General features: G+C 35.1%; 3 protein-coding genes across 7 annotated transcripts; 1 reads left to right on the top strand and 2 right to left on the bottom strand.

Moving 5' to 3' along the window:
* The first annotated feature begins 362 nt into the window (after positions 1–362).
* Positions 363–13,386, top strand: Epg5 (ectopic P-granules autophagy protein 5). Of its 3 annotated transcripts, none has more exons than XM_076442588.1 (30): positions 363–473; positions 582–854; positions 1,092–1,322; positions 1,433–2,587; positions 2,943–3,347; positions 3,412–3,634; positions 3,701–3,873; positions 3,937–4,077; positions 4,170–4,330; positions 4,495–4,624; positions 4,938–5,482; positions 5,543–5,720; positions 6,018–6,248; positions 6,334–6,497; positions 6,564–6,749; positions 7,089–7,212; positions 7,289–7,810; positions 8,544–8,686; positions 8,772–8,949; positions 9,030–9,227; positions 9,291–9,422; positions 9,490–9,726; positions 9,811–9,994; positions 10,534–11,093; positions 11,180–11,349; positions 11,432–11,640; positions 11,699–11,944; positions 12,003–12,219; positions 12,328–12,537; positions 12,615–13,386. In XM_076442588.1, the coding sequence occupies exons 2-30, from the start codon at positions 834–836 to the stop codon at positions 12,964–12,966; spliced, it is 7,626 nt and encodes a 2,541-aa protein (XP_076298703.1). In that variant the 5' UTR covers positions 363–473; positions 582–833; the 3' UTR covers positions 12,967–13,386. The 3 variants fall into 3 exon arrangements, with proteins under 3 accessions (XP_076298703.1, XP_076298702.1, XP_076298704.1); XM_076442587.1 differs by having other exon boundaries at positions 381–477; XM_076442589.1 differs by lacking the exons at positions 363–473; positions 11,699–11,944; positions 12,003–12,219; positions 12,328–12,537; positions 12,615–13,386 and having other exon boundaries at positions 484–854; positions 11,442–11,616.
* A 524-nt stretch (positions 13,387–13,910) lies between these two features.
* On the bottom strand, positions 13,911–17,103 carry Nmd3 (60S ribosomal export protein NMD3). Its single transcript, XM_076442610.1, has 11 exons — positions 16,900–17,103; positions 16,604–16,738; positions 16,378–16,528; positions 15,747–15,881; positions 15,571–15,679; positions 15,346–15,496; positions 15,117–15,259; positions 14,888–15,039; positions 14,700–14,815; positions 14,438–14,620; positions 13,911–14,323 (listed from the first exon to the last, which is right to left on the bottom strand). Exons 1-11 carry the CDS (start codon positions 16,938–16,940, stop codon positions 14,113–14,115), a joined length of 1,527 nt encoding a protein of 508 aa, XP_076298725.1. The 5' UTR covers positions 16,941–17,103; the 3' UTR covers positions 13,911–14,112.
* Positions 17,104–17,271: 168 nt separating this feature from the next.
* On the bottom strand, positions 17,272–21,311 carry LOC143217896 (protein fem-1 homolog B). Of its 3 annotated transcripts, none has more exons than XM_076442602.1 (10): positions 21,156–21,311; positions 19,785–20,449; positions 19,303–19,649; positions 19,082–19,242; positions 18,840–19,000; positions 18,595–18,738; positions 18,280–18,491; positions 18,093–18,209; positions 17,828–17,937; positions 17,272–17,732 (listed from the first exon to the last, which is right to left on the bottom strand). In XM_076442602.1, the coding sequence occupies exons 2-10, from the start codon at positions 20,340–20,342 to the stop codon at positions 17,581–17,583; spliced, it is 1,962 nt and encodes a 653-aa protein (XP_076298717.1). In that variant the 5' UTR covers positions 20,343–20,449; positions 21,156–21,311; the 3' UTR covers positions 17,272–17,580. The 3 variants fall into 3 exon arrangements, with proteins under 3 accessions (XP_076298717.1, XP_076298719.1, XP_076298716.1); XM_076442604.1 differs by lacking the exon at positions 21,156–21,311 and adding an exon at positions 20,550–21,103; XM_076442601.1 differs by lacking the exon at positions 21,156–21,311 and having other exon boundaries at positions 19,785–21,103.
* Between the last annotated feature and the right edge of the window lie 442 nt (positions 21,312–21,753).

Genomic DNA, 21,753 nt, shown 5'->3' with positions numbered 1-21,753 from the left:
ATTTCAGACCATTTCAAGCGACATTTTCCTTTGCAAAAATGTTATCCGCGGCTTTGTTAGGAGTTATTAACGAAAAACACGGACCAATCAGAGCGCGATCTAGACGCGAGTTGCCACAGTCGGCCAATAGACAGTTGGCGTGCCGGGCCGAGACATCTGGATACAAGGTGTCTCAGAAAGAGTGTTGGAAAAAGAAAGAAATGATTCCTGAGGAGATTCTAACAGGTTCTAAAGCATCTTTTTCCTTTGCCAATTCGCTAAGGAAAAATCACTGATCTATCAGAGAGTATCTCTGGATCTATATAGTAGATCAGTGGGAAGAAACTTCAAATGATCTCATGAATCACCCCTTTCAAGGTTTCTCGACATTTTTGGGACACCCTGTATATATCAATAGCTCAGTGGGTGCTTTGTTTATTCTATCTCGTCTATGGTCTGTTACCAGTTACTCATAATCGAAGCTCAGTTGATAAGTAGGTAATTGACAACTTGTTACCTTGGAACACCTTGGAATAACCATTTGACATTTTATGAAAGTATACGATTTTCGGTAACGACGTGTTATTTAATAATCGTTGCAGAAGAGACGAATGATAACGTACTGTCGGATAACATGAGTATCAGGAAACATTAAATGTCAATACCTTCGGTCACGTGATAAAGGGAAACGCAATAGATTTCGAAGGATCTGCGATGACAATAGACAGAACGATGCTACAAAAATTCCTTGTTTCATGATAAACACTGTTTTTTCATGTTTTTGCAGTCTCCGCTCGCACGCGGCCCAACAGTTTTGAAATTCATATGTATCTGTACATCCACATCTATCAAATATGGAATTGGTAAAGCGAGAGGTAAACATTTTTTCCCTTGTTCCTTTCTCAATGTTGTACTTATCGCATACAAGCTGTCCCAAGTTTTCGATAAATAAACTTTCTCAGTATATTTTATGAATCTAAATAAGAAGAATATGTATTGTTACGTAAACATAAATTATTGTTTGACACTTCATCGAAAAGTCATAAAAACAATAATGGATTTGCAGTTACTTTGACACGATATATGAGTTTATTTACACTTTATACTTACAGAAAAAGGTAAAGAAAATTAAACAATTAACTATAGACGATGACATACCAGAAGCTCCAACATTGGAAGGATTCGAATGTTTACTAGGAGAATCGCCCACAAATTATCCAAAGGGCGAAGGCATTGAAAATATGGAAAGTGAATTGCATTTTGCTGCAAATGACTCGGAAACGTACGACCAAGAAAATTCTGCACTGACAGTAGAATGTAATTTACAAGTAGCACTCAACGAGGTACTTACTCTCCTAATTCTTTGAACTTGTAAACATCTGTCGCGAAATCTTGTTAAGCAAGTATTCTATTACGCATAAATTACATGTAGTATAAAATATAAAAATTTCAGGACATAATTATTGCTTCTGCGCCATTGGAAGTCAACATAAATAAAAATAAAGAAGAAACTAAGACATCAATATCTACAGTAAAATTAGAAAATATCACATCTCAGTCCCAGTTAGATAATAACGAAGCTGCAACATCTGATTTATCAAAATCTACATTGACTACATCGAATTTGAAGAGTGTTGACCATGGTAATCAAACGAGAGAGGAAACGAAATTGTTAACCGACACTGTGGACAGCGCACAGATTACTTCAGATGAAGTTAAACCATTCACTGCAAGTCAGTTAGCATCGTTGTACGATAATCAGGAATTAGGATTGGTCGATATGTTTATCTCAGAATTTATAGAGGCTCAACTTAAAAGTAACGCGATCAGACAACAGCACAGATTACACGAACTCTTAATGAAATATCTCCGTGTGAGAAACCATTTGATTGTCAACTCGCACGAATTGTCAACGCTAAAGAAAAAATGCAGAGAAACACAAAAACAATTATGGTGTATAAACACATCCCATGTTATAATAGCAGGGGAATGTCAGGATGGAAATCCAGTTAATGCTACGCACGAATATCCAACCTCGCATTTCAATAAGCAAGCATTGCAGTCTCTGTCTCGAACTTTGACAACCATAAAAGAAATGTTGTACAATACGCAAGCATTATACTCTTACGAAGCAGAATTATTAAGATTGCAAATTGAGCATTATGTTCAGAGCGTGTGTGTCTCTTGCAGGGAGTTCACAAATATTTCTCAGAATGCACCTGTCAGCTTAGCGACAGTGCAGACACCTTCGCCGATAATACCGCAGTTAGTGGAGATCAGAATGTGCATAACCACATTGTTCTATTTTCAAAGAAAATTATTAAAAGACAGAAAGTTTGTGATAGACACTAGGCAGTGGCTTACCAAGTTGATAGCAATTTTGCTGAGAGTAGCAAACTGGCAGGATCACTTGTTTTTATTAAATCATATCCTGAGATGTCCTGGTGGTGTGATGAACTGGGCTCGTAGTTATGTACAGATCCCAGCACCACGAGAGTGTAGTAAATCAAATGCATCTCCGTTAAATGATCCATATCTGGATCATATAGTGGCTACTTTGGCTGTTATTCTATTGCCAATAAAAGAACGAGATACATTTCTTGAACAGGTATGGGTTACATTAAAATAAGGAGACCACACGGTTCCGGAAATCGCTTTTCGGACGAGATCATACAGAAGTTGTAGTATATACACAGTACTGAAAAACCCTAACAGCTTTTTGCCTGGTAGGCCTTCATTTTCGAGAAAAATGAGTTTGAAGTTTTGCTCTGCGTTCAAAACTGTGAAGGAAAAACGTATCATAAGAGGAGATATAGAGTTCCAAGTTCGAATCCATACATAATATCTTTTTTTATTAGTAATTTTCGTTCTATTGGTATAATAATACTTAGATTTTTGAAACCGTGTGGCCTCCTTGTAGAAGATCTTTGTATGAGTACGATAAAATCTATTGTTTTAATTAGGTGCAAAATTCATTACAAGATACAGAATATACTCCTGACGATACAGTTTGGGTATTACTAGATCAAGAAGGCGAGGAAGATGAAGATATAGCCAATAATGGTGCAAACCTTTATGAGAACGATCTTATTTCACTGTTCAATCAAATTCCTTTTGAAAAAGTGTTTCAACACGTACTGTACATACAGTGTCAGAACGAAAGATACCATCAAAACAGAAGCTTCATCACTCATCATCACATGTTGCGGCTGTTTGCATTTTTCACAAGTGTCGTTAAAATTCTGAAGCAAGGTTTGAAGACGTATGATTCTCCAAGATATAGACAATTAGCCAAACGGCTTTGCGCGCTAATTAGAGACATTGTGCAATATGCCAGCGACCAATGGGAGGAATTTGACAAACACCAGGTAGTTCCATACTGTTACACTTAACGTTATTTTAATATTGTTACAAAAAAATTTACTTTCACAGCTTACCGATAAATCGACACTAATGAAACTACAATTGGAGTTCGACTATTTCTTTTTGAGAGCAGTTCTTTGCATATTTTCGTCGCGTCGCCTAGGCGCATGGCAATATCTAGCCACTGTTCCATATCATTTAATATCATCGAACACTTTGTGGCAAATTTTTTATATTCTGCACACTGATTCAACGCAAACCGATGTTCACATGGTCAATATGGATGTACAAGGTAGGTACTGATGTAAACACTAACATGAAATTAAGCTTTTAATGTTATGTATAACAATTCGAGCAGATTGGGAGGATAAGCTAAACTGTCCACAACTTCGAAAACAATTCGAAGAAAAATTATGCAACATGCCAGGAGATGAATCGTACTTCCTCTTAACTACTTTTGCCAATATGGCTATGGCAAGGATTAATACAGACTACGACTTTGTTAGAGCAACAACTATCGATTTGTTTCAAGTATGTGCTGTTTGTTGCTTTAATCGGAAGTTTGAAATATTTAACCCACACCATAACTTACAGATTGGATTCCTGAGTGAAAAGACGCAGGATTCCTGCTCGAAGGATGCGCAATCCCTTTTATCAAATTTAACAAACAAATATCCATCTCTTCTGTCAGATATCTTGCACAAATTAACAGATAACTTTGAATCCGTCGGGAAGGTAATATATAATGGTTATTTTTTACTTTTCAGTCTACAATCAACTTTATTTTTTAATGGACGATAAATATTTAAATTAACTTCAATTTCTAGTTGAGCTTATATTTATTCACCGAGATGAAACAAGACAAGTGGATTCCACAGGAACAGGATATAACCATTCTCTCTAAATGGTTACATGCACATCCATTAACATCAACTGAGAACCACTTGGCTCGATTAATTCTTTGCCATTTGAATTGGGGCTACAACGAGTAAGAATATTGTTTGTAACTTTTTTTTAGAACTAACTTTTTCAGAACTGTTCGTATAAACTGAACAAAAGAAGTGGACTATGAACGGCATGCATCCAGATGAATTTAGTTTGGTGGAAGTTTCCCAAACTTACTAGGCTCTTCAGTTTATCTATTTGTTTCAGAAATGGTAGTTTACATCTTCCAATCGAATTACATAGACGCATAGCATTGTTAATTGTTGAGCTTGCGATTAAGTATGTGCGTGATCCTCCAGTCGAAAGTACATCTTTATTGGCAGAAGGTGTTAAACAGGCATGGACTTCTAATTACAACGTTAATGTATAGTCTTGCACAGTAATATTCGGACACTTTTAAAAAGACGATAGCTTTTTCTTAACATTGGACCAAACGAATTTAATTTTTTCAAGATGTTAGAAGGATTACTTTCTTTTAGCTGATATAAAAAACATTTCTTGACAAAATTGCGATTGGTCAGAATCTCGAAAAAATTGAAGTCGTTTGGTTAATGTTAACGTTAAGGAAGTTACCATCTTTTTAAAACTGCCCGAATATTACTGTGATAGACTGTATGTATTCACATTTTACTTTGAACTGGGATCCGTAGGTCTCATCGATGATAAGAGCACAGAACGCCGAACAAGTTTTTTCACTATGGGCATGGGAAATGGTTACCAGACTGAAATTACACCAACTCGATCAAACCGAAGCAATCTCTCAACACTCGTTAATGAATCCAGCAGACGCGTTTTCCTACGTACCTGACATGGATTCTGATCCACAATTGGAAGTTCTGGTGGCTGGCACCCTTGACAAACAACCGATCGCGTGCTACGTGGCCACAGTTATGACATTATGGGGCCATTCGGTGCCTCTGATATGTTTGAAAGGTTTCAGTCAGTTGCAAATATTACAGTCTCACTATAAATACGAACAAATACTAATATGCTTACATCATATCGTACCATTGTTCTTGGACTGCGTTGACTCGTTGATCAAAAATGAAAAATTTATTAGTCTAATCGTCTCTTTAATTATGGCTGATAGATCCTACATGAACATGGCAAAAAGTTTTATAGCCACAGAATTTCCTGGAACGATACTAAAACACTTCTCAAATATGATTCAATCTCATTTGCGTAACTATAAAAGGTAAATTGCAGATTTTTTCGTAAACAAATTTATCCAATAATTCTTGATTCGTTATTACAGATATTCTCTGCAAACTCCAACAAACTTCGTGTATTTGTGGTTGAATGTGCTCGTGCTCGTACCAGATTGGAACAAAGACCAAAGTGTAATGTACTTGATGGATACTGTAATTAGTGCCTCATTTTTGTACGCTGAAACGAGAGCAACAGTGGAAACCATGTTCCAGAGTCTTTTCTCCGTAAGATTCAGTCCATAAAATGGCCCACGGAAGTATTCGAATGCCATTTAAATCAGAAAAACTTTCCTAAAATTAGACCAAATGATTTGAATTTTTTTTAGCGATCGGAAGCATTGATTTACTAAATGCTGTGCGAAAAAGATTTTTTTATTTAAAATTTAGATTGGTAGGAACTACACGATCAAGTTATTTGGTGCAATTTTAAAAAAGATCGTATAAATCGCTAATTTACGAAAATTTTGTCATTATAATAATTGTAGGATATGGAAGTTCATTGGCTTAATAAATTGTTTGTAGAACACAGCACCCACTCGGAACGCGGTGGTATCGTTCGGATCATTTTTAAATTGGGCGACTGGCTCTTCGAATTCAGTTAGCATTTTAGGTGGTTCTATACAATCAGTTTGGGTCGCATATCAAGTGTTGTCAGTCGAACAATGCAACAGAGAAATTAAAACTGGTCTGTGGCGTGAAATTCTAAAGGAGCTATCGGCACAAAATAAAATATCATTAGACACAGCCATTAAGGTAGTTTCATCAATCACAGACCTGACCTATCATAGATGTACCAATGCCAAGAATATTTTCATTTTATGCAAGACGTTGTTTTCAGAGAGCTTGTACAACTGTCAAAATGCAACCGTTTGGTGCCAATGGACTTTTCATATATCGTTGGTCTCAACAAGCATTGGACACTCCCATGGACCATCCGATTCTTCCCCTTTTGTGGCAAAACTTCTTCGCTTTGTTTCTTGCAAGGGTTCCATCAATGACAAGGTTCATTTTCGAAACATCACTTTTCTTTCTTACATGCTTGAATGACAATACATATTGTTTTCACAGAGTTGTTGACCACGGGGGGATTGGTGAAAGATTTTTCGAAGGCATGATTAATTTAAGTTATTTGAAGAAAATAAAAAAGCGATTGAACGACACTACTGCGTACTTCCAGCTGAGAGGAGAGAGAGATTTAGATGATGGCAAACCGATTACAGATGAGAGACGGACGTTTTATCTCAATGCAGCAAAGTACGTAATAATAAAGCATAATCTTAATTCTTTATTATTCCAATAAACTTCTTGTCCTAACTCTTTCTTTCACTTGTACATTTTGGTCTACTCAAGTAATTACTGCTCTCTTCAGTCCTTCCTCTCCCCCTCTCTCTATTACTTCCGATGTCTCGCCGTCTCCTGTCTCCTGGAAGACTTTCTTCACCGTCTTCATCCATTCTGAACGTACTTTATTTTTTAGCCCTTTTAATTCCTCTTTTAGGCATAGCCTTCCTTCCACCTTCCTCCTTCCATTTGTACCGCCTGTATTTACTAGCCTTGATAAAAAATTTGTTGTTTGTAATTCTATTTTTGTAGGTTTTACAAAACACTGAGTTTATGGCTGGAGGAACCAAGGCTACAGGAACCAGGCTTTTACCTGTCAGCTTTGCCTCCACAATACATGTCGCAGAAATTAATTTTACTAGTACAGGAGGACTGGGTAAGTGAAATATATTCGTTTATCATATAGAAATCTATGAAAACACAAACTCTCTGCATAATAATATTTTAATTAGGTACCGTGGTTAGAATACGTCGACTACTGGACAGTTCAGGAAAATCAAGTAACGGCGGTTCGCGAGTGGGAAAGCTTATGTCACAGAGATCAGGAAACTCAATTCCATAACAGAACAAACACGTTGATCACATTTTTAGAAATAACTGATCCGTTGCAGAGAATTTTTAAAAGATTTACCATGTACGAACATCCTATTCCTCCGCCGCCCGTTAACCAAATTAAAAGCGTTTTGAACCACGTACCGACGGATATTTTGTACAATTCCAATTCAACCATTGAGTGTGTCAAGCCGTACTTTAAAACCATATTGGATTACGCTCAAACATATAATTTGTTGATTTCTGAGCACACGGCCGCAGATTGTAATTTTCTGGAGTTAGTGCCTACACTCTATCGACAGGTCCAAAAGCAAATAACACTGCACGCATTTTGCGATTCGGTGCCAACGAATGAAAAACGACCTAGATCTGTAACACCACCTACTGTCCATTGTGCTGGTGCAGCAGTAATTAGAGTTAAGGTAAGAATAATGATATAATTGAGCAAGTAACCGACGCTTCGTAATTTTTTCCTCGTAATATTTAGTGTCATTCATGTTGTTAAGAGGGTAGACTCGCGTTTCCAGGATTGCAAGGGTGCGGGATGCGTCTTCTCATTTCTCGATAATGCAAAGATGGGGTTTTTCTTTCTTTCTTTTTTTGGGGTCTTTCAAAAGTCCTATTTTTACGTTTACGAGGCGTAATTTGCATTATTTGGAAGCATACAGCTGCGCATGTAGCTATTTTCATAAAGCTGCGACAGCTGTGTTGCCAAATAATGCAAATTACGCCCCGCAAACGTTAAAATAGAATTTTTGAAGACGATCACGTCCTAGATTGATCTTTTATCTCGTGCTTTTGACTACTGAAAAACTCCATCTTTGCATTATCGAGAAATGAGAGGCGCATCCTGCACTCTTGCAATTCTGGAAACAAGACATGTGCGAGCACTCGAAAATGTCGGGTCGGGACGGGTCGAGAATCTTATTCGTGATTGGAACGGGTTCTCGAATGTATCGGGATTACTATCGAGAATATTCTGGATTCTCAGCACATTCGAGAATCCCGAAATTTTTAAGAACCCGACCCTATCCGTCCCGACCATCGGGAACCTGGCATTTTCGGGTCCTCGCACACCTCTAGTAGAGATATGTAAACATAACTTTACTATTAGGTCGTTGGTTAAGGTGTTAAATATGAAATTTTGGTACTTAGATATCGGAAGCACATGTGAATGAAGCCATCGACATCATGGTAACTCAGAACAGAGCAGAATATGAAAACTTATTGCTAAAGGCTAGTCAACCACCACCTAGTAAAGTCACTCAAGCATGTGTATTTATAGACCATTTAATTGCGTATGTACCATAACGATTTCTTTTGCAGCTGAATATCAAATACAATTATTAAGTTTCATAATAACTCTTCGTTATTGATCTCTAGAATGTTTGAGCATGAAATAATTTTAAGCCGGGCCAGCGAGAACACTGCAATGTTGTACAAAATTCAAGAGAGCGGAGTTAAACTGTTTTATTACCTCATAGAATGTTACACGGAGGAAGCAGCATTCTGTCCACCAACGAAACAGCTTATTACAACTTGTTTGGAAAGATTAGGGCAGGTTGGTATAATCATATCAAGTGTATTCGAATATGCAATTATTATTTAAGAAATTCTAATCGAAATCCAATATTTGAAAAGTTATTTATCAGCGGTGAGGAAAGTCAAGGTCCACAATTATTAAGTACTATAATGCAGAGACCAAACCTTGGTGGTTTACTTGGACCATACTTTACACCTATTGCTGGCGGAGCATCAAAGTTTTTACAAATGTACCAAACAGTTGTTGAACTGTCAATCGGAAGAAATATTGACCTATGTTTTGTATTATTGTCAAAGGTAATGATAACTTCATTATAGTTATTTCTAATATTTAGAATAAATATTCCTCTTTTCTGACAGTTTGGCGTAGGATGCTGGCTGAATTACAGACGTCCGAAGCTGAGCGAACGATCAACATTCATAGATCTGGTGTCTAGAGCTTTGTGTAATATGGGCCTTAATCCTGATAAAGAAAAATTAATATTACACGAGGTAATTGTACTTTAGCGAACTCTATTTATACCATTGATCTTGATGATATATTTATATCTTCCTACAGCTGTTTAGAAACCATTTACGGCTAGTATTACTACATGAATTCCCAGAACACTACGGTGAAGTTTTAAGTGTTGTACTGAAGAACAGTGAAAGCCAAAATTTGTCATTAGATGTTTGGCGAGATTTATTGGGGACTCTCAGTAGCAAACCAAAAAATTCATTTACCATTCAACCATCTAAAGTCAGGGATGATATTCGCCACTATGCTATTGAACAAAAGTTACTCTCTAGACAGGAGGTACATTTACATTATTCAATACTGTAAATCATTATAATATAATGAATTAGCAAACTAGAAATTAATTTACTTACTCCACGATAGATGTTCGATACAGCTATATTATTAAGCAGACACTTTATGCAAGAGCGTTTACAATATGGTTTGTACGGATTGTATCCAAAGTACAGAGTTTACAACGAACCATTGACTGTATTTCTTGGCATGGTAGGGCATGCTCTCGTTGTGCTTACTCTTCAGTCCGATAGAGGTTCTTTGGGAGTTCAATGTAAGCTGATCAAATTTTCCAATCTTAAACAAATACAGGGTCTTCACGCTATTACTAGCCAGCATTTTTCTTGCAAATAATAAATATTAGAAAAAGTTAAAGAGGAGGAAATAATATACATAGTTTTGCAAGTGACATAATACGTATGTCATTTTTTCGTATTTGAGTTACCTTCCTCAGAAATGAAGATGACCTTCAATTTTTTAAGTGGAATGCTATATATTTGTTATATCATATGAAAACGTGTGTCAAGACAAATTCATTTGCATGCTACATAATAATTATTATTTGCAAGAAAAACGCTGGCTAATGAACACCCTTTGTTATAAGTAGACTGCGGATCTTTATACATTTATAACAAAAATTGAGTAGATGAAATTCAAAATTGTTGGAAATTTAAAGAATTGAAGATGTCAATATATGATTTTTCCTCTGACAAAATCCTTTAGGGAAGAATTAACGTTCAATTTAGTTTCCATTTCTTGCAATCGATCCGCAATCTAGTTATAAGCATAACGATATTAATGTATTGTTTCTAGTGTGTGAAAAGATATGGCCTGTGTTAAGTGATATGTACTCACCGTGGATTACGCCATACTGGACACGAAATTTAAAAGAACCAACAGCAGCGTGGATCCAGCAGCTCACAGACGATAGATCTGTTTTATTACCATGGATCATTACAGATGGTCCTCATGCCCAGAAAATTGTAGCAATGTTTGTTGAATGTATTCGTTTCATTATCGACACACTGCCAACGTCCAGCAAGATTCTAAGCTTTGTCTGGCAGTTTTATGTTACCAATTTTGCACATGCTTCAGTTAAGGACTACATACTGAATGTTATTCATGGAAACTTTTTATCATTACCGTGGGACCATTTTTATCCAGGAATAAATGACATAGAGCTGATGGTAAAGGTTATTGATCAATACTTACCAGAGAGCCATTTATTCCTTGGGAGCATATTCACATCTGTAAATTGGACGACTTGGATGAATGAGTTTGTGGCGACTCAACCGCTGCCAATCGCAGCAAGAATTCATGTTTGTTTGTTAAATTTATTGGTTAAATTGTCCACCGAACCAAATGTTAGACAGGTATGAAACAAATTATATGAAATTAATTTACCAATTGTTTTGATATACTAAAACTTATTATTCGTTTGAAACTTTATATATTCCAGAATGACAAAGCAAGTCAATTAATTAATGAAACTGAAAAGTTTTCGTGGCATTTACTGGATGCAATGGCATACGATCCGGTAATTAATTGGCACGTCATGAGTTGTGATCCAAGAGTCGTTCTTACTATGGATAATGACCAGTGTCACCCCATAGATATCGCTGTAAACAAGTAAGCATACCTTCATAATTTTCTTCAGTATCTGTATCGCAAAGAAACATGCACTCTATCTGATTAAAATTAAAACCAACAGTCTGTTAAAGGTGTCAGCAGAGTACAGTCCCTTTGTAACTCATTTCCATGTGACTACTCTAAAAAAGAAACAGATGTATGTTCGTGCATCGGTAAAGTTATTGATTAATTGTACGACGCGACACAAATCTTTGTTGTCTACGAGTCCAAAATTATTTACTAATACGTTGCTGAAAATGCTGGATGACATGGAAGCTGTTATAATGAACAGTGAGTACATAAATTAATTTGACATTGACCTGTTAATGAAAGTAATAATACTTTTCAGCTGTTCCGGAGCCACAACAAACTGCAGAGGCTGGATTGCTGATAACAGAGTTGTTTCACACTATAAATCAGAGCGAGACTCTGATGGAGTATCTGCGCACCAGTTGTGCTTTGTGGCTGCAGAAAAGGACAGCTTCCAATCCAATTCTCATAGCTGTGCTCAGAGTTATGAATACAACAATTACTTCCCCATCCATACTTGGAGAATTAATGGAAGCTGCTTTGGAAGCTTATTTCAAATTTAATGGTATGTAAGACAAAAACTTATCCAACATTAGCCAGGAATTTTGTAAAATTTATTATAGTATCCGAGGAAACGCAGTCAACGTGGGCTTCAGTTTTGACTATTCTGCAACCAACGATATCTCGGAAGCCACCACTGGACACAGTGCTGGTTTCAGAAGTGAGGATCCTTACATTGTACTCTGTTTTACTTAAGCAACTACCATTATGCCAGGACATCAAAGAAGAAGGGGAATATCTCCTGAATCTAGTCAACTGGATTTCTGCTATGCGGCCAACGTAAGTAGTTAATCTTATATGGGTCATTCCACTATGTCTCGGATTTTGCTGAAATTAAAATACGTTATAGTCCATTAATATCAATTAAGGTAATTTTTAACCACTTAGGGATACCAATGAGGAAAAACTCCCACTGCTGTGGGCGAAAACCTGCGAATTGGTATACAGACAATGTCAGTACAATGAAAATAATGTTATTGCTGTTAAAGCTCTTAAAGGTTTAGCACGTGTGTTGTTAACAATAGCCGATGACGGTGGGCAAAGTTGGGGTATCTTGGGAGCTATTGGATTTAAAAAGGGATCTCAACTATCTGTTAGGTAAATACAAGACAAGTATCTTTGCATATGGTTCTTCTCACATACCGAATGTTTCATACAAAATCTTGATTATTTAGATGCAAATTTTTGAGTCGGGCAATAGGTGTGTACTGTTTAGCACAATTGCCTGAATCAAAGTCAGAGCAACAATTGGTGAGGTTCAGTCCTCACTCACCTGGAGTGGCACCGGTAAGGACAGCAGATCCAGATTCAATGGACATTCGACCCAGTGCAGAAGCTATTAAAGCGATGCAAACTTTAGAGAGGCTCTCGTTAAACAAACAATACGTAGAATTGAAAGGAGACATAGAACGCTCGATCAGATTGATACGAGACTCTGGCAACTCGATACACAATGCAGTAACGGTTATAGGTGTACTAACAATGGAACTTTACAATCAAAGATATTTACACGTTCTGATGGATTAACTGAGGTCTCTCTATTCTACATGATCAATCGCTTTTTATCACACACACAAATCCTTTGAAGTGTTTTATTGCTTAGAAAGTTAAGTTAATGATTTAAATAAACTAGCGTCTTTTATATGAATCTAGTCATTGAACTATAATTTCATAATTGTAATTACAGTCTTCCCTCCGTTAGTGATCAAATTTTATCCCCACTACTAGGGGTATGGCCTCGACCCTCAATCTCGCTTTTTCTTCTTCTCGCTGTCCTTCTCTATTATTCGGCAAATTTCAAATAACGTAGTAAATATTACCAGAACTACATTCTCACTTAAACAATCATTGATACTCCAGACTTCAGAGCCCCGAGGTTTGATCACTCTCGGAGAGAAGACTATATAAAAGAAAGAAAGATAAAAAAAAACAGAAAAACAAATGTTATCACTTTAGCATACGAAATTTTATTTTTTATATGTATGTATACGTGATATTGACACCATTATTATAGCTTTATCACTTGAATAATATTTAACCAGAAATATAGAGAATATATGAAATTGTTTAAAATAGTGTTGACAACATTCGAGTTCCTTATATTATCTGTTGATTGGAAATTAGGATAACAATGTAATTGCTACTAACGTCTCATTTCAATTTGGAGGCCTACTACTTGTAATTGAAAAGTCGAAGTATATATTTCATTAAAGAAGCTCTTGCGTTTTCTTTTCGCTCTGGACCAATTCAAGTATGGACTGAAAATAATTTAATATACAAATTGATTATTTATATCTCGAACTTCCCCTTTCTTGTTTGAAGAATGCTGGAGGTATGTGCTCCCTAATTTTGTTATTTACAAGTAACAAATAACAATAGTTCAAGCTTATCATCCGCATAAAACAATTATTCACATATTTCCCGCGCTTCTGCACAAAATATGTTTCCAGGATAATTAACAAATATACAAGAACATAAAAGCAGTATTTATTATCACTGAATAAAAATAAAACTATTGAAATCAACGTATGTTTGGAATTTAAACATCCTCTTGTAATCTCTAGAATAACTTTTTCCGAAGTTGACAAATGTACCACACGATTGAAAAAAATGTTATTTTGGTGAAATAATTTGACACAGTTAAAAACACTGAGAATGATAGGGAAAAATGTCCTAATTGAAATCAGATTCATCAACTTGAGGTATTTGGATATCATCGATTGTCAGATCATCAAGCATTTCTTCAAGGGTAACTTGTGGGCAGGTAGGATCAGTGAAACTGTTGGAATCCACTGGAATTGTTTTCATGCGATCCCTGAAAATATTTATATTTTGCCTCAACTCTGGATCCTCCTCGATGTCCTCCAAAAATTCGTAGTAATCGCTGAAATATAAAAATATTCTATGACTTTCTATTGTCTATATTTTTAAAAATTTTGAATCGCAACAAACTCGAATTCTTAGTACTAAATTTAAGCTGTTGGTTTTAGTTACTTACGCATTGTCAGCATTCATATTATCTCCATCTTGGAGCATATGTTTTAATTTCCATATTCTTGTCTTATGACGCATTGTTCGATCATTCGCATAACTTTTCTTTATCAAAATTACATCGGGAACCAAATCTTTATTCAGCATTTCAAAATTATCATCATTGATATTACTGTCGGTAATAGCATATCTACGAAACAAGAATTATATTGCTAATTATATGCTCATTACCAATTACTCTGTACTGACATCATATTTTATTTTCTTACCCTAAAGCAGTGTCTCCTGGTTTCAATATGTGTCCAAGATGAGTACGTGTATGAATTAAGTTATCATTGATTCCCAAGTCGCAGCTTCTAACCAACCATACGTCTGCTATGACATGCTAAAAATGGGAACTTTACTATAAAATATCACGCAAAATTATTATTATATAAGATCGTAAAACATAATATGCCTTGTTAGAAATTGCTCCTTGTCCTGGGAAGAATTTCCTGTCTTTGAATTGTATTGGTTCGATATCCATCACCGTGTACTCTATTAACTGTTTCGGATCACAAATACTATTGAAGTTATGTCTCCAATAGACTGTAGAATTCACTTCTGCAACTATTGCAATGAGAACATTTAAAATACAAAAGCACAAAGGAGACAGACAAATGATAAAATTATAGAAAATAACATACTTTGACCACTTGCTACGTCTATTAAGTGAATAGCATTCGTTATTTTGTATACTAAACATATTGAGTTTATTCCTCCCAATTGATGACTTAGTTTCCTTGGAAGACATACAATACTGTCTCTCGATATTGGGACTATTTCCACACTGTAAAACAATGGAAATTACTACACAATTTACTGTCATATTATAAGTTTCATTATATTCCATATAACATTCTTGAAATGTTTTACCTATATGTGAATTTGTAATTATATATATTACTATGGATGTCGTGGGATATCAATTTCTTGGAATGATCGTATCTACAAGGTACCACACTTGAAAGAAAGTCGACCATCTTCCGTGCTGATGCTTCATTTGCGTAGAAAAAGTCAAGGCCCTCTAATAAAAATTCATAGCTAATTTAGTGATTTTTATAAACCTCCTCATCAGAAATTTCAACAACCAGCTATTACCGTGAATAGGTTTTATGCCCAATGTATGTTCGTGTGCTTTGTATTTCAAAATTAATTGCTCCAAGTAATAGAACGTTTTTTTATTTGTAGATCTTTGCCTAACTTGTACCTATCGAAAACAGATTATAATTAAACGGGAAAGATACGAAAGAAAATTATTGTTATGTAAAACTCACCAAGGCACGCCAATAATCTTTTGCCTCTGTTCGGTGGCAGTCGTCGCACATGTAATGACTCACTGTATATTCAACTATGAATACTTGTTGCAAAACTGCACCACTCATCACTTCTGCCTGTACCGTTAGTTTTATCTAAACAATGTCACATGATAATAGAAAATGATACCATGGTAATAAGTAGACTGCGGATCTTTACGCATTTATGGGTTCTGAGAATTTTTGAAAAATGCTAGAGTCTAAAATTTGGCAGAATCTAATACGATTTTTATTTATTTCAAACCTGCAAAGGTGACTACCTCTGAAAGTAAGATTTTATTTGATTCCACTTCCTTAAAATTCGTCTATTAAAATTGCAAATTGCATAAACATCCGTAGTCTAATAATAAGTAAGAACTAGACAGCGGATCTTTATGCAAAATCAAAATTTTCTACCTGAATTGTAACAAACGAGTGAAATAGAAATTTTAATTTTCTTTCTTAATATGTTTAATAGATTGACGATAATGCAACAGTATTTCTAAATTCTTCTAGCGTTTTTACTGTTTTAAATTACACCTACATACTCAATTTTGTTATAAATGCATAAAATCTGCCGTCTAGTAATAACGTTATAATCTTTTAGATATACCTTTAATCTCATCGAGTGAGGTTCTGTCCATACAAATCCAGCATCAACTAATTTCACACGAGTCAAACCTTTTAATTTCTTCAAACACAGCGTTAACAATTCCCTGGACTCTAATGCTGCGTGAATCCATTCTGCGGGTGGCTGCAAATATCTGACCAAAATTCTATCATTTAGTACCGTTGCTTATACTTACATCCACAAGTTAATTGAAAATTAAATATTCTACCTTTCACATCCTCTACAAAAATGAATAGTCGCCTGCTTTGGAATGGCTTCGGTAATGTCAACTTGAGTTCGTAAACATGCTACGCACATGTTAGTAGCATTGGGTTGAATACCAGTACCACAAATACAACATAATCTGCAGATTATTAGATAATGTTAGATTATAATTTACAGCCTAATTAAACACGCCTTTTCTGAACCTACAGAAAAGGCTTGAAGCTCTAAATACCTCATTTATAGAATACTATATAAATAATATACATTTTTAAGGTTACGTCTAATTGTAACTATACTTACACCATCGCATCTTGTCTGATGGGGTCTTGTAGGAGTTCCATTGTATCCAAATATTTATAAAGAGTTTCTACTGAATACAGTAGCAGACTTAATTTATCAATAAAAAGTATATAATCTTAAAAAGTACGTGTATTTAAATCACGTTTTCATATCATGTGTAATCCATGTCACACAATCACACAATATTTTCATAGAATAGCAGATACCATATGCTAGCGCCACATAACCTTTTCATAAATTTACGCGGTATTTTTAAATTTGTAGAACTGAATTAAAAGAGTTCATGTTACCAGAGAGGTAGTTTCCTCTACGATGTTACTTTCAGACTGATAACTACTACTGCATATAAATATGAAATGATATCACATATAATTATTAAGTATAAACTTTTATTTTCATGGTTTATTGTTTTACATTAACAAACAGGATACATTTCATACATAAACTCGGTTAGACACAATTAAAAACGTTAATTATACTCTTTACAACTGTCTACATACTATTGTTGGCTCTTTGGATAATCGTTTTAAAGCTTATCACATTTCGATTTCAATGTTTATGTCATTGAATAATACATTTTTATACAATTGAATTATGACTAGAATCTTTCTTATTTAAATGTAGATTATTTTATAAAGGATTAGTTAAAAAAAACTTTGCCACATGATAATAATATCGATCTTAATTACTTCCCGGTCCGTGTAATTCGATAAAACTTTCCACAGAACGTGGCACTTTTCCACAGTATGGTAAATTGTAAGTTTTTATTACCTTCGCAGCCATGCATTTCAGTGATAATTTTCTTCGACTCCTTAATATTACTCCTGCTGGATCTGTACATAGAAAAACGATACAAATCGCCAAATTATAGTAATTAACAATTTATTTATATGTACAAAATTTTCTTTCGAAATTTTGATATTGATACCTGAAGAAGCTGCGTAAGGAGTTTTACCCCATTTATTTACAGTGTCCAGATGTGCTCCAGCTTCTTCGAGTGCCGTAATGATCGAGTAAAGGGTCATTAAAATAACGGCACTGTAAAATTTAGAAAATATGCTTATTGATTCTTTTTCAACTAATTACAAAATAAACAAATTCCTTTCTAGTTTTAATAACACTCTCCAACACCACAAAAAAGAGTTACTATTTATTGGAAAGTGTAATCATATTTATGATAAAAATAATCATACTTAATTGGTATTTTGCAACTAGCAATCACGTGCAACGGAGTGTCCCTATCATTGTCCATCGCATTTACATCAGCTCCACAACGTATAAGTAATTTTGTTGTTGCTGCACATGGAAATCTATAAAAGACTTATTTTAAAAGCTAGATCGCTATCAAATATTTTTAAAAAGTTATCAATTACAACTGACATGTAAATATCATGAAGTGTATCAGTATTTACGGCAAGATGCAACAATGTTTGTCCATCCTTCAAGCGCAATTGCAGAGCACAGAGTTTGTGAACTAGATAATATGCATTCGCTTTATCTTGTTCTGATATTTTATTTTCGTTCCATGTTAAGAGTTTCGTTACTATCGAGAGTATGTACATTGTACTCATGATGTTTAATTCCATTTTTTCCTACATTCGACAAAATTTCTTTACAGATTTTGTCTCGCAAGTATTAAATTTGTGAATACCAAAATAACGTGTTGAAAAGCTAATATTTTTTATTTTAACTTACAACATGCTGTTCAATGTCTTCTTCCGAGTGGGAATTACTGAGATTCAATTTATTGCGGCCAAGTTCTGTTAGAGCAGCCGTCAATACATTCAAAACTTGAGAGAAATCAATATCAACTCCTGCAAGTATCATTTGCGAGAATACCTATAAATGAAATCAACAAGAAAGAAAAGGAGAAATTAGAAATGTATAGTAATTTGTATAGTAATTAAATAATATTCTTTTGGAATACTTGGAAATAATACCTCTACGAACATAAGAAGATTCTTTACAATCGAGGCATTATTTAACTGCTTTAGATAGAGAACATGAAGCCACAGATCAATACATCTATCAAATTTTAAATTGTTTGCAAATATTTCACCTCTGATGACTATGTGATATGTTACTGCCAGATTATGCTGCCCTGATATATTAAAATTTAATCAAAATAATACTTCCTATAACTTATTGATTTAAGTATTATTTTAAAGAATAAAATAAAAACCTAGAATCCTCTCTCGAATAGCTAACGACTCCATATGAATAGCATTTGTATTATGCTCAATGCTTTCCAGTTCTTCCAATGATTCACTTTCCTTCCAGTTACTGTACGCCTTCACTGGTTCACCTAAATTTTTGTAGATTATGTTTTCAGGATCGCTAAACCTGTAATATCCAATGATTGTCTATCCAACGTCAAATAAAAATGTTACTTTCAATACGTACCTAAGTTCCATCGCTTTTCGCAAATATTTGTATGCCTTTGCTAAAGGATAATCATCTTTGTGCGCTATACTGTTCGCGTAAGAAGCGCCTAGAAGTTCGTACGCCTCAATCATTTCCTCTTTAGTGACTGGGCATTCTATCAAGCACTCTACAACTTCTGCTCTGGTACGCTCTGCTGCTACTAACAACGGCGTCATTCCGCTATTATTCTTGGTTATTTCTGCCCCGAATATCAATAACCAGCATACTATAGCCGTATGACCACAGTCGGAAGCTAAGTGCAATGCAGTGGCGCCACAACTTTGTACTTCATTTGGATTTGCACCTTGTTCTAAAAGAAATGCCACCTGTTTTGGTATAAAATAAAATTAAAGTTGCTGAAATCAATTGTGTTACTTTTTATTAGGATTTAACTTGGATCAAAAACATTGAAAATTTCTTGGATCGAGAGGAGACGTGATCTGAATCATAATTTTACTTACAACATCCAAGTGACCTTTGTACGCTGCAACCATCAAACACGTACTATTAAAACGATTCGCAATGTTCATATCTGCATTATGTTTTATTAAATACTTGACTATATCCAATCGCCCATCGAAACAAGCTGCTCTCAGAGGTGTACAATGATTAGCAGTTGGATGATTGATATCTGCACCCGCTGCTACCAAAGTTTTGACAACTGTTAAATGTCCTGCAGCAGCAGCGCAGAAAAGAGCGGTTGCTTTCTCAATGATCTGTCTATCGAACTTCACCGTGCCCTCTTGCTCCAGATCAGGCTTGAATTTGTCAAGTAATACTTTCACCACTTTATCATGACCACATCGGGCAGCTATTATTAAAGGTGTGCATTGTTGTCCGTCGTTTTCTACTACTCTCTGGTTAATCAGCTGATTAACTTGTTCAGGTGATTTAGTGCTGAGAAAAGCATAAAGCCATATAGCCATACCATCTTTAGCAGCATAATAAACACGTGTTATAATGCTTGTAAGGGACGGTGACACTTCTATCGTATTCCCATTCGAACCGATCACTTCCATTTTGTTAACCGTTTTCTTGTATATTATAAACAATGCGCAGAGATGCTTTCACGTCGAGCTCCCGTTGTGAAATTCGTCGATGACGCTCTAACCCCAAATTCTCCATACTACACATCAGATTTCAGACAAAGCTTTAAAAGTTATTTTAAGAATATACAAAAACATATCGGTATTCTCGCATAAAAATAACATTTCACTTTGTTTAACCTTGTTTAGCGGGCGTTGTTGCAATCATTACTATTTTTGTAATTGATCACTAGTTATTTTCAAACTTGTAATATACGTATATCGCACGATTAGTCATTTTAAAAAATTAAAACATTTTGCCTTTGTGTCGAAAACGATTCACAACATCTGCGATTTCCTCGAAATGTGTTATCGTACAATCGAAAAATTAAAAATAATACGTGTCTTACTCGTTCTCTAAAAACTTTAATTTAACAAGAAAATATACGAATGAACAGAAATTTAATGAATAAATCCAACAAATGTTGGTTATACATCTTTGTAAACATCAAAACATTCCATGAATGAAATACATGGACAGGATTGTGTTTTAAATATTCCAATTTGATAGATTAAAAAGAATGGATCGTTGTAAATCCCAATCGATTCAATCGACTGATAAAATTAGTCGTCGATTATTAATTATAAGTATATTATTCGATAATTGCATTAAACATGGTTCAACTATGATTTCGAAGAAGTGCAAGTTGTAAAACGCAATAATTATTATTAGTATCATAAATAATGTAGGAGAGGAGGGAAAAAGGAAAGAATAGTGTTGGGCATAAATATTGCTGTACACCTCACCACAAAAGTATTCTGTGTTTGAGGGCTAATAAATGTAGTTTTCCATCTCAATATAACTGCTCCAAAAGCACTGGCAATATTAGTCGCACAGCATTTTTACAGAGGTAAAACTGCAGTGTTTTTCAGTGACCCATATATGTACAGTATGCAAGCACAGAATACCAGAAGCGAAACTCCTGTTAGAAATTTTGATGTCGTGTCCCCGAAATTTTGGACCGACATATACATATAGCCTGTGTTGCCGCTTTTACAATTTGGCTCTTGAAACTTTATAAACAACAAAAGTGTACGTTTTTATAGAAGAAATTTTTTTCTGTACACTTTTTCCAAAAAAGGGCTCTGTACGAAGATGCGGAATGATATAGAGAATATTTCAACACAAGAATTATCAAAAATATTGCTTCTTCGCTTTACGAAGTTTTCATCGAAAAATCAAGTTGCTTGGTTATTTTTCTGTCTTCGTCTCTCCTGTGAGTGACAAATCTCCCTCTCTGTCACAGCTCTGTAGGAGAGACAAGGATCTCTCTATTTTCGTTCGTAGTTCACCTCTACGCCGATAGAGACATCAATCAATTTCGCTCCTGCGGCAACACTGGCT

This window comes from Lasioglossum baleicum, chromosome 18, assembly GCF_051020765.1.
Source record: "Lasioglossum baleicum chromosome 18, iyLasBale1, whole genome shotgun sequence".
Taxonomy (NCBI): Eukaryota; Metazoa; Arthropoda; class Insecta; order Hymenoptera; family Halictidae; genus Lasioglossum; species Lasioglossum baleicum.
This window is presented reverse-complemented; position numbering and strand designations above follow the sequence as displayed.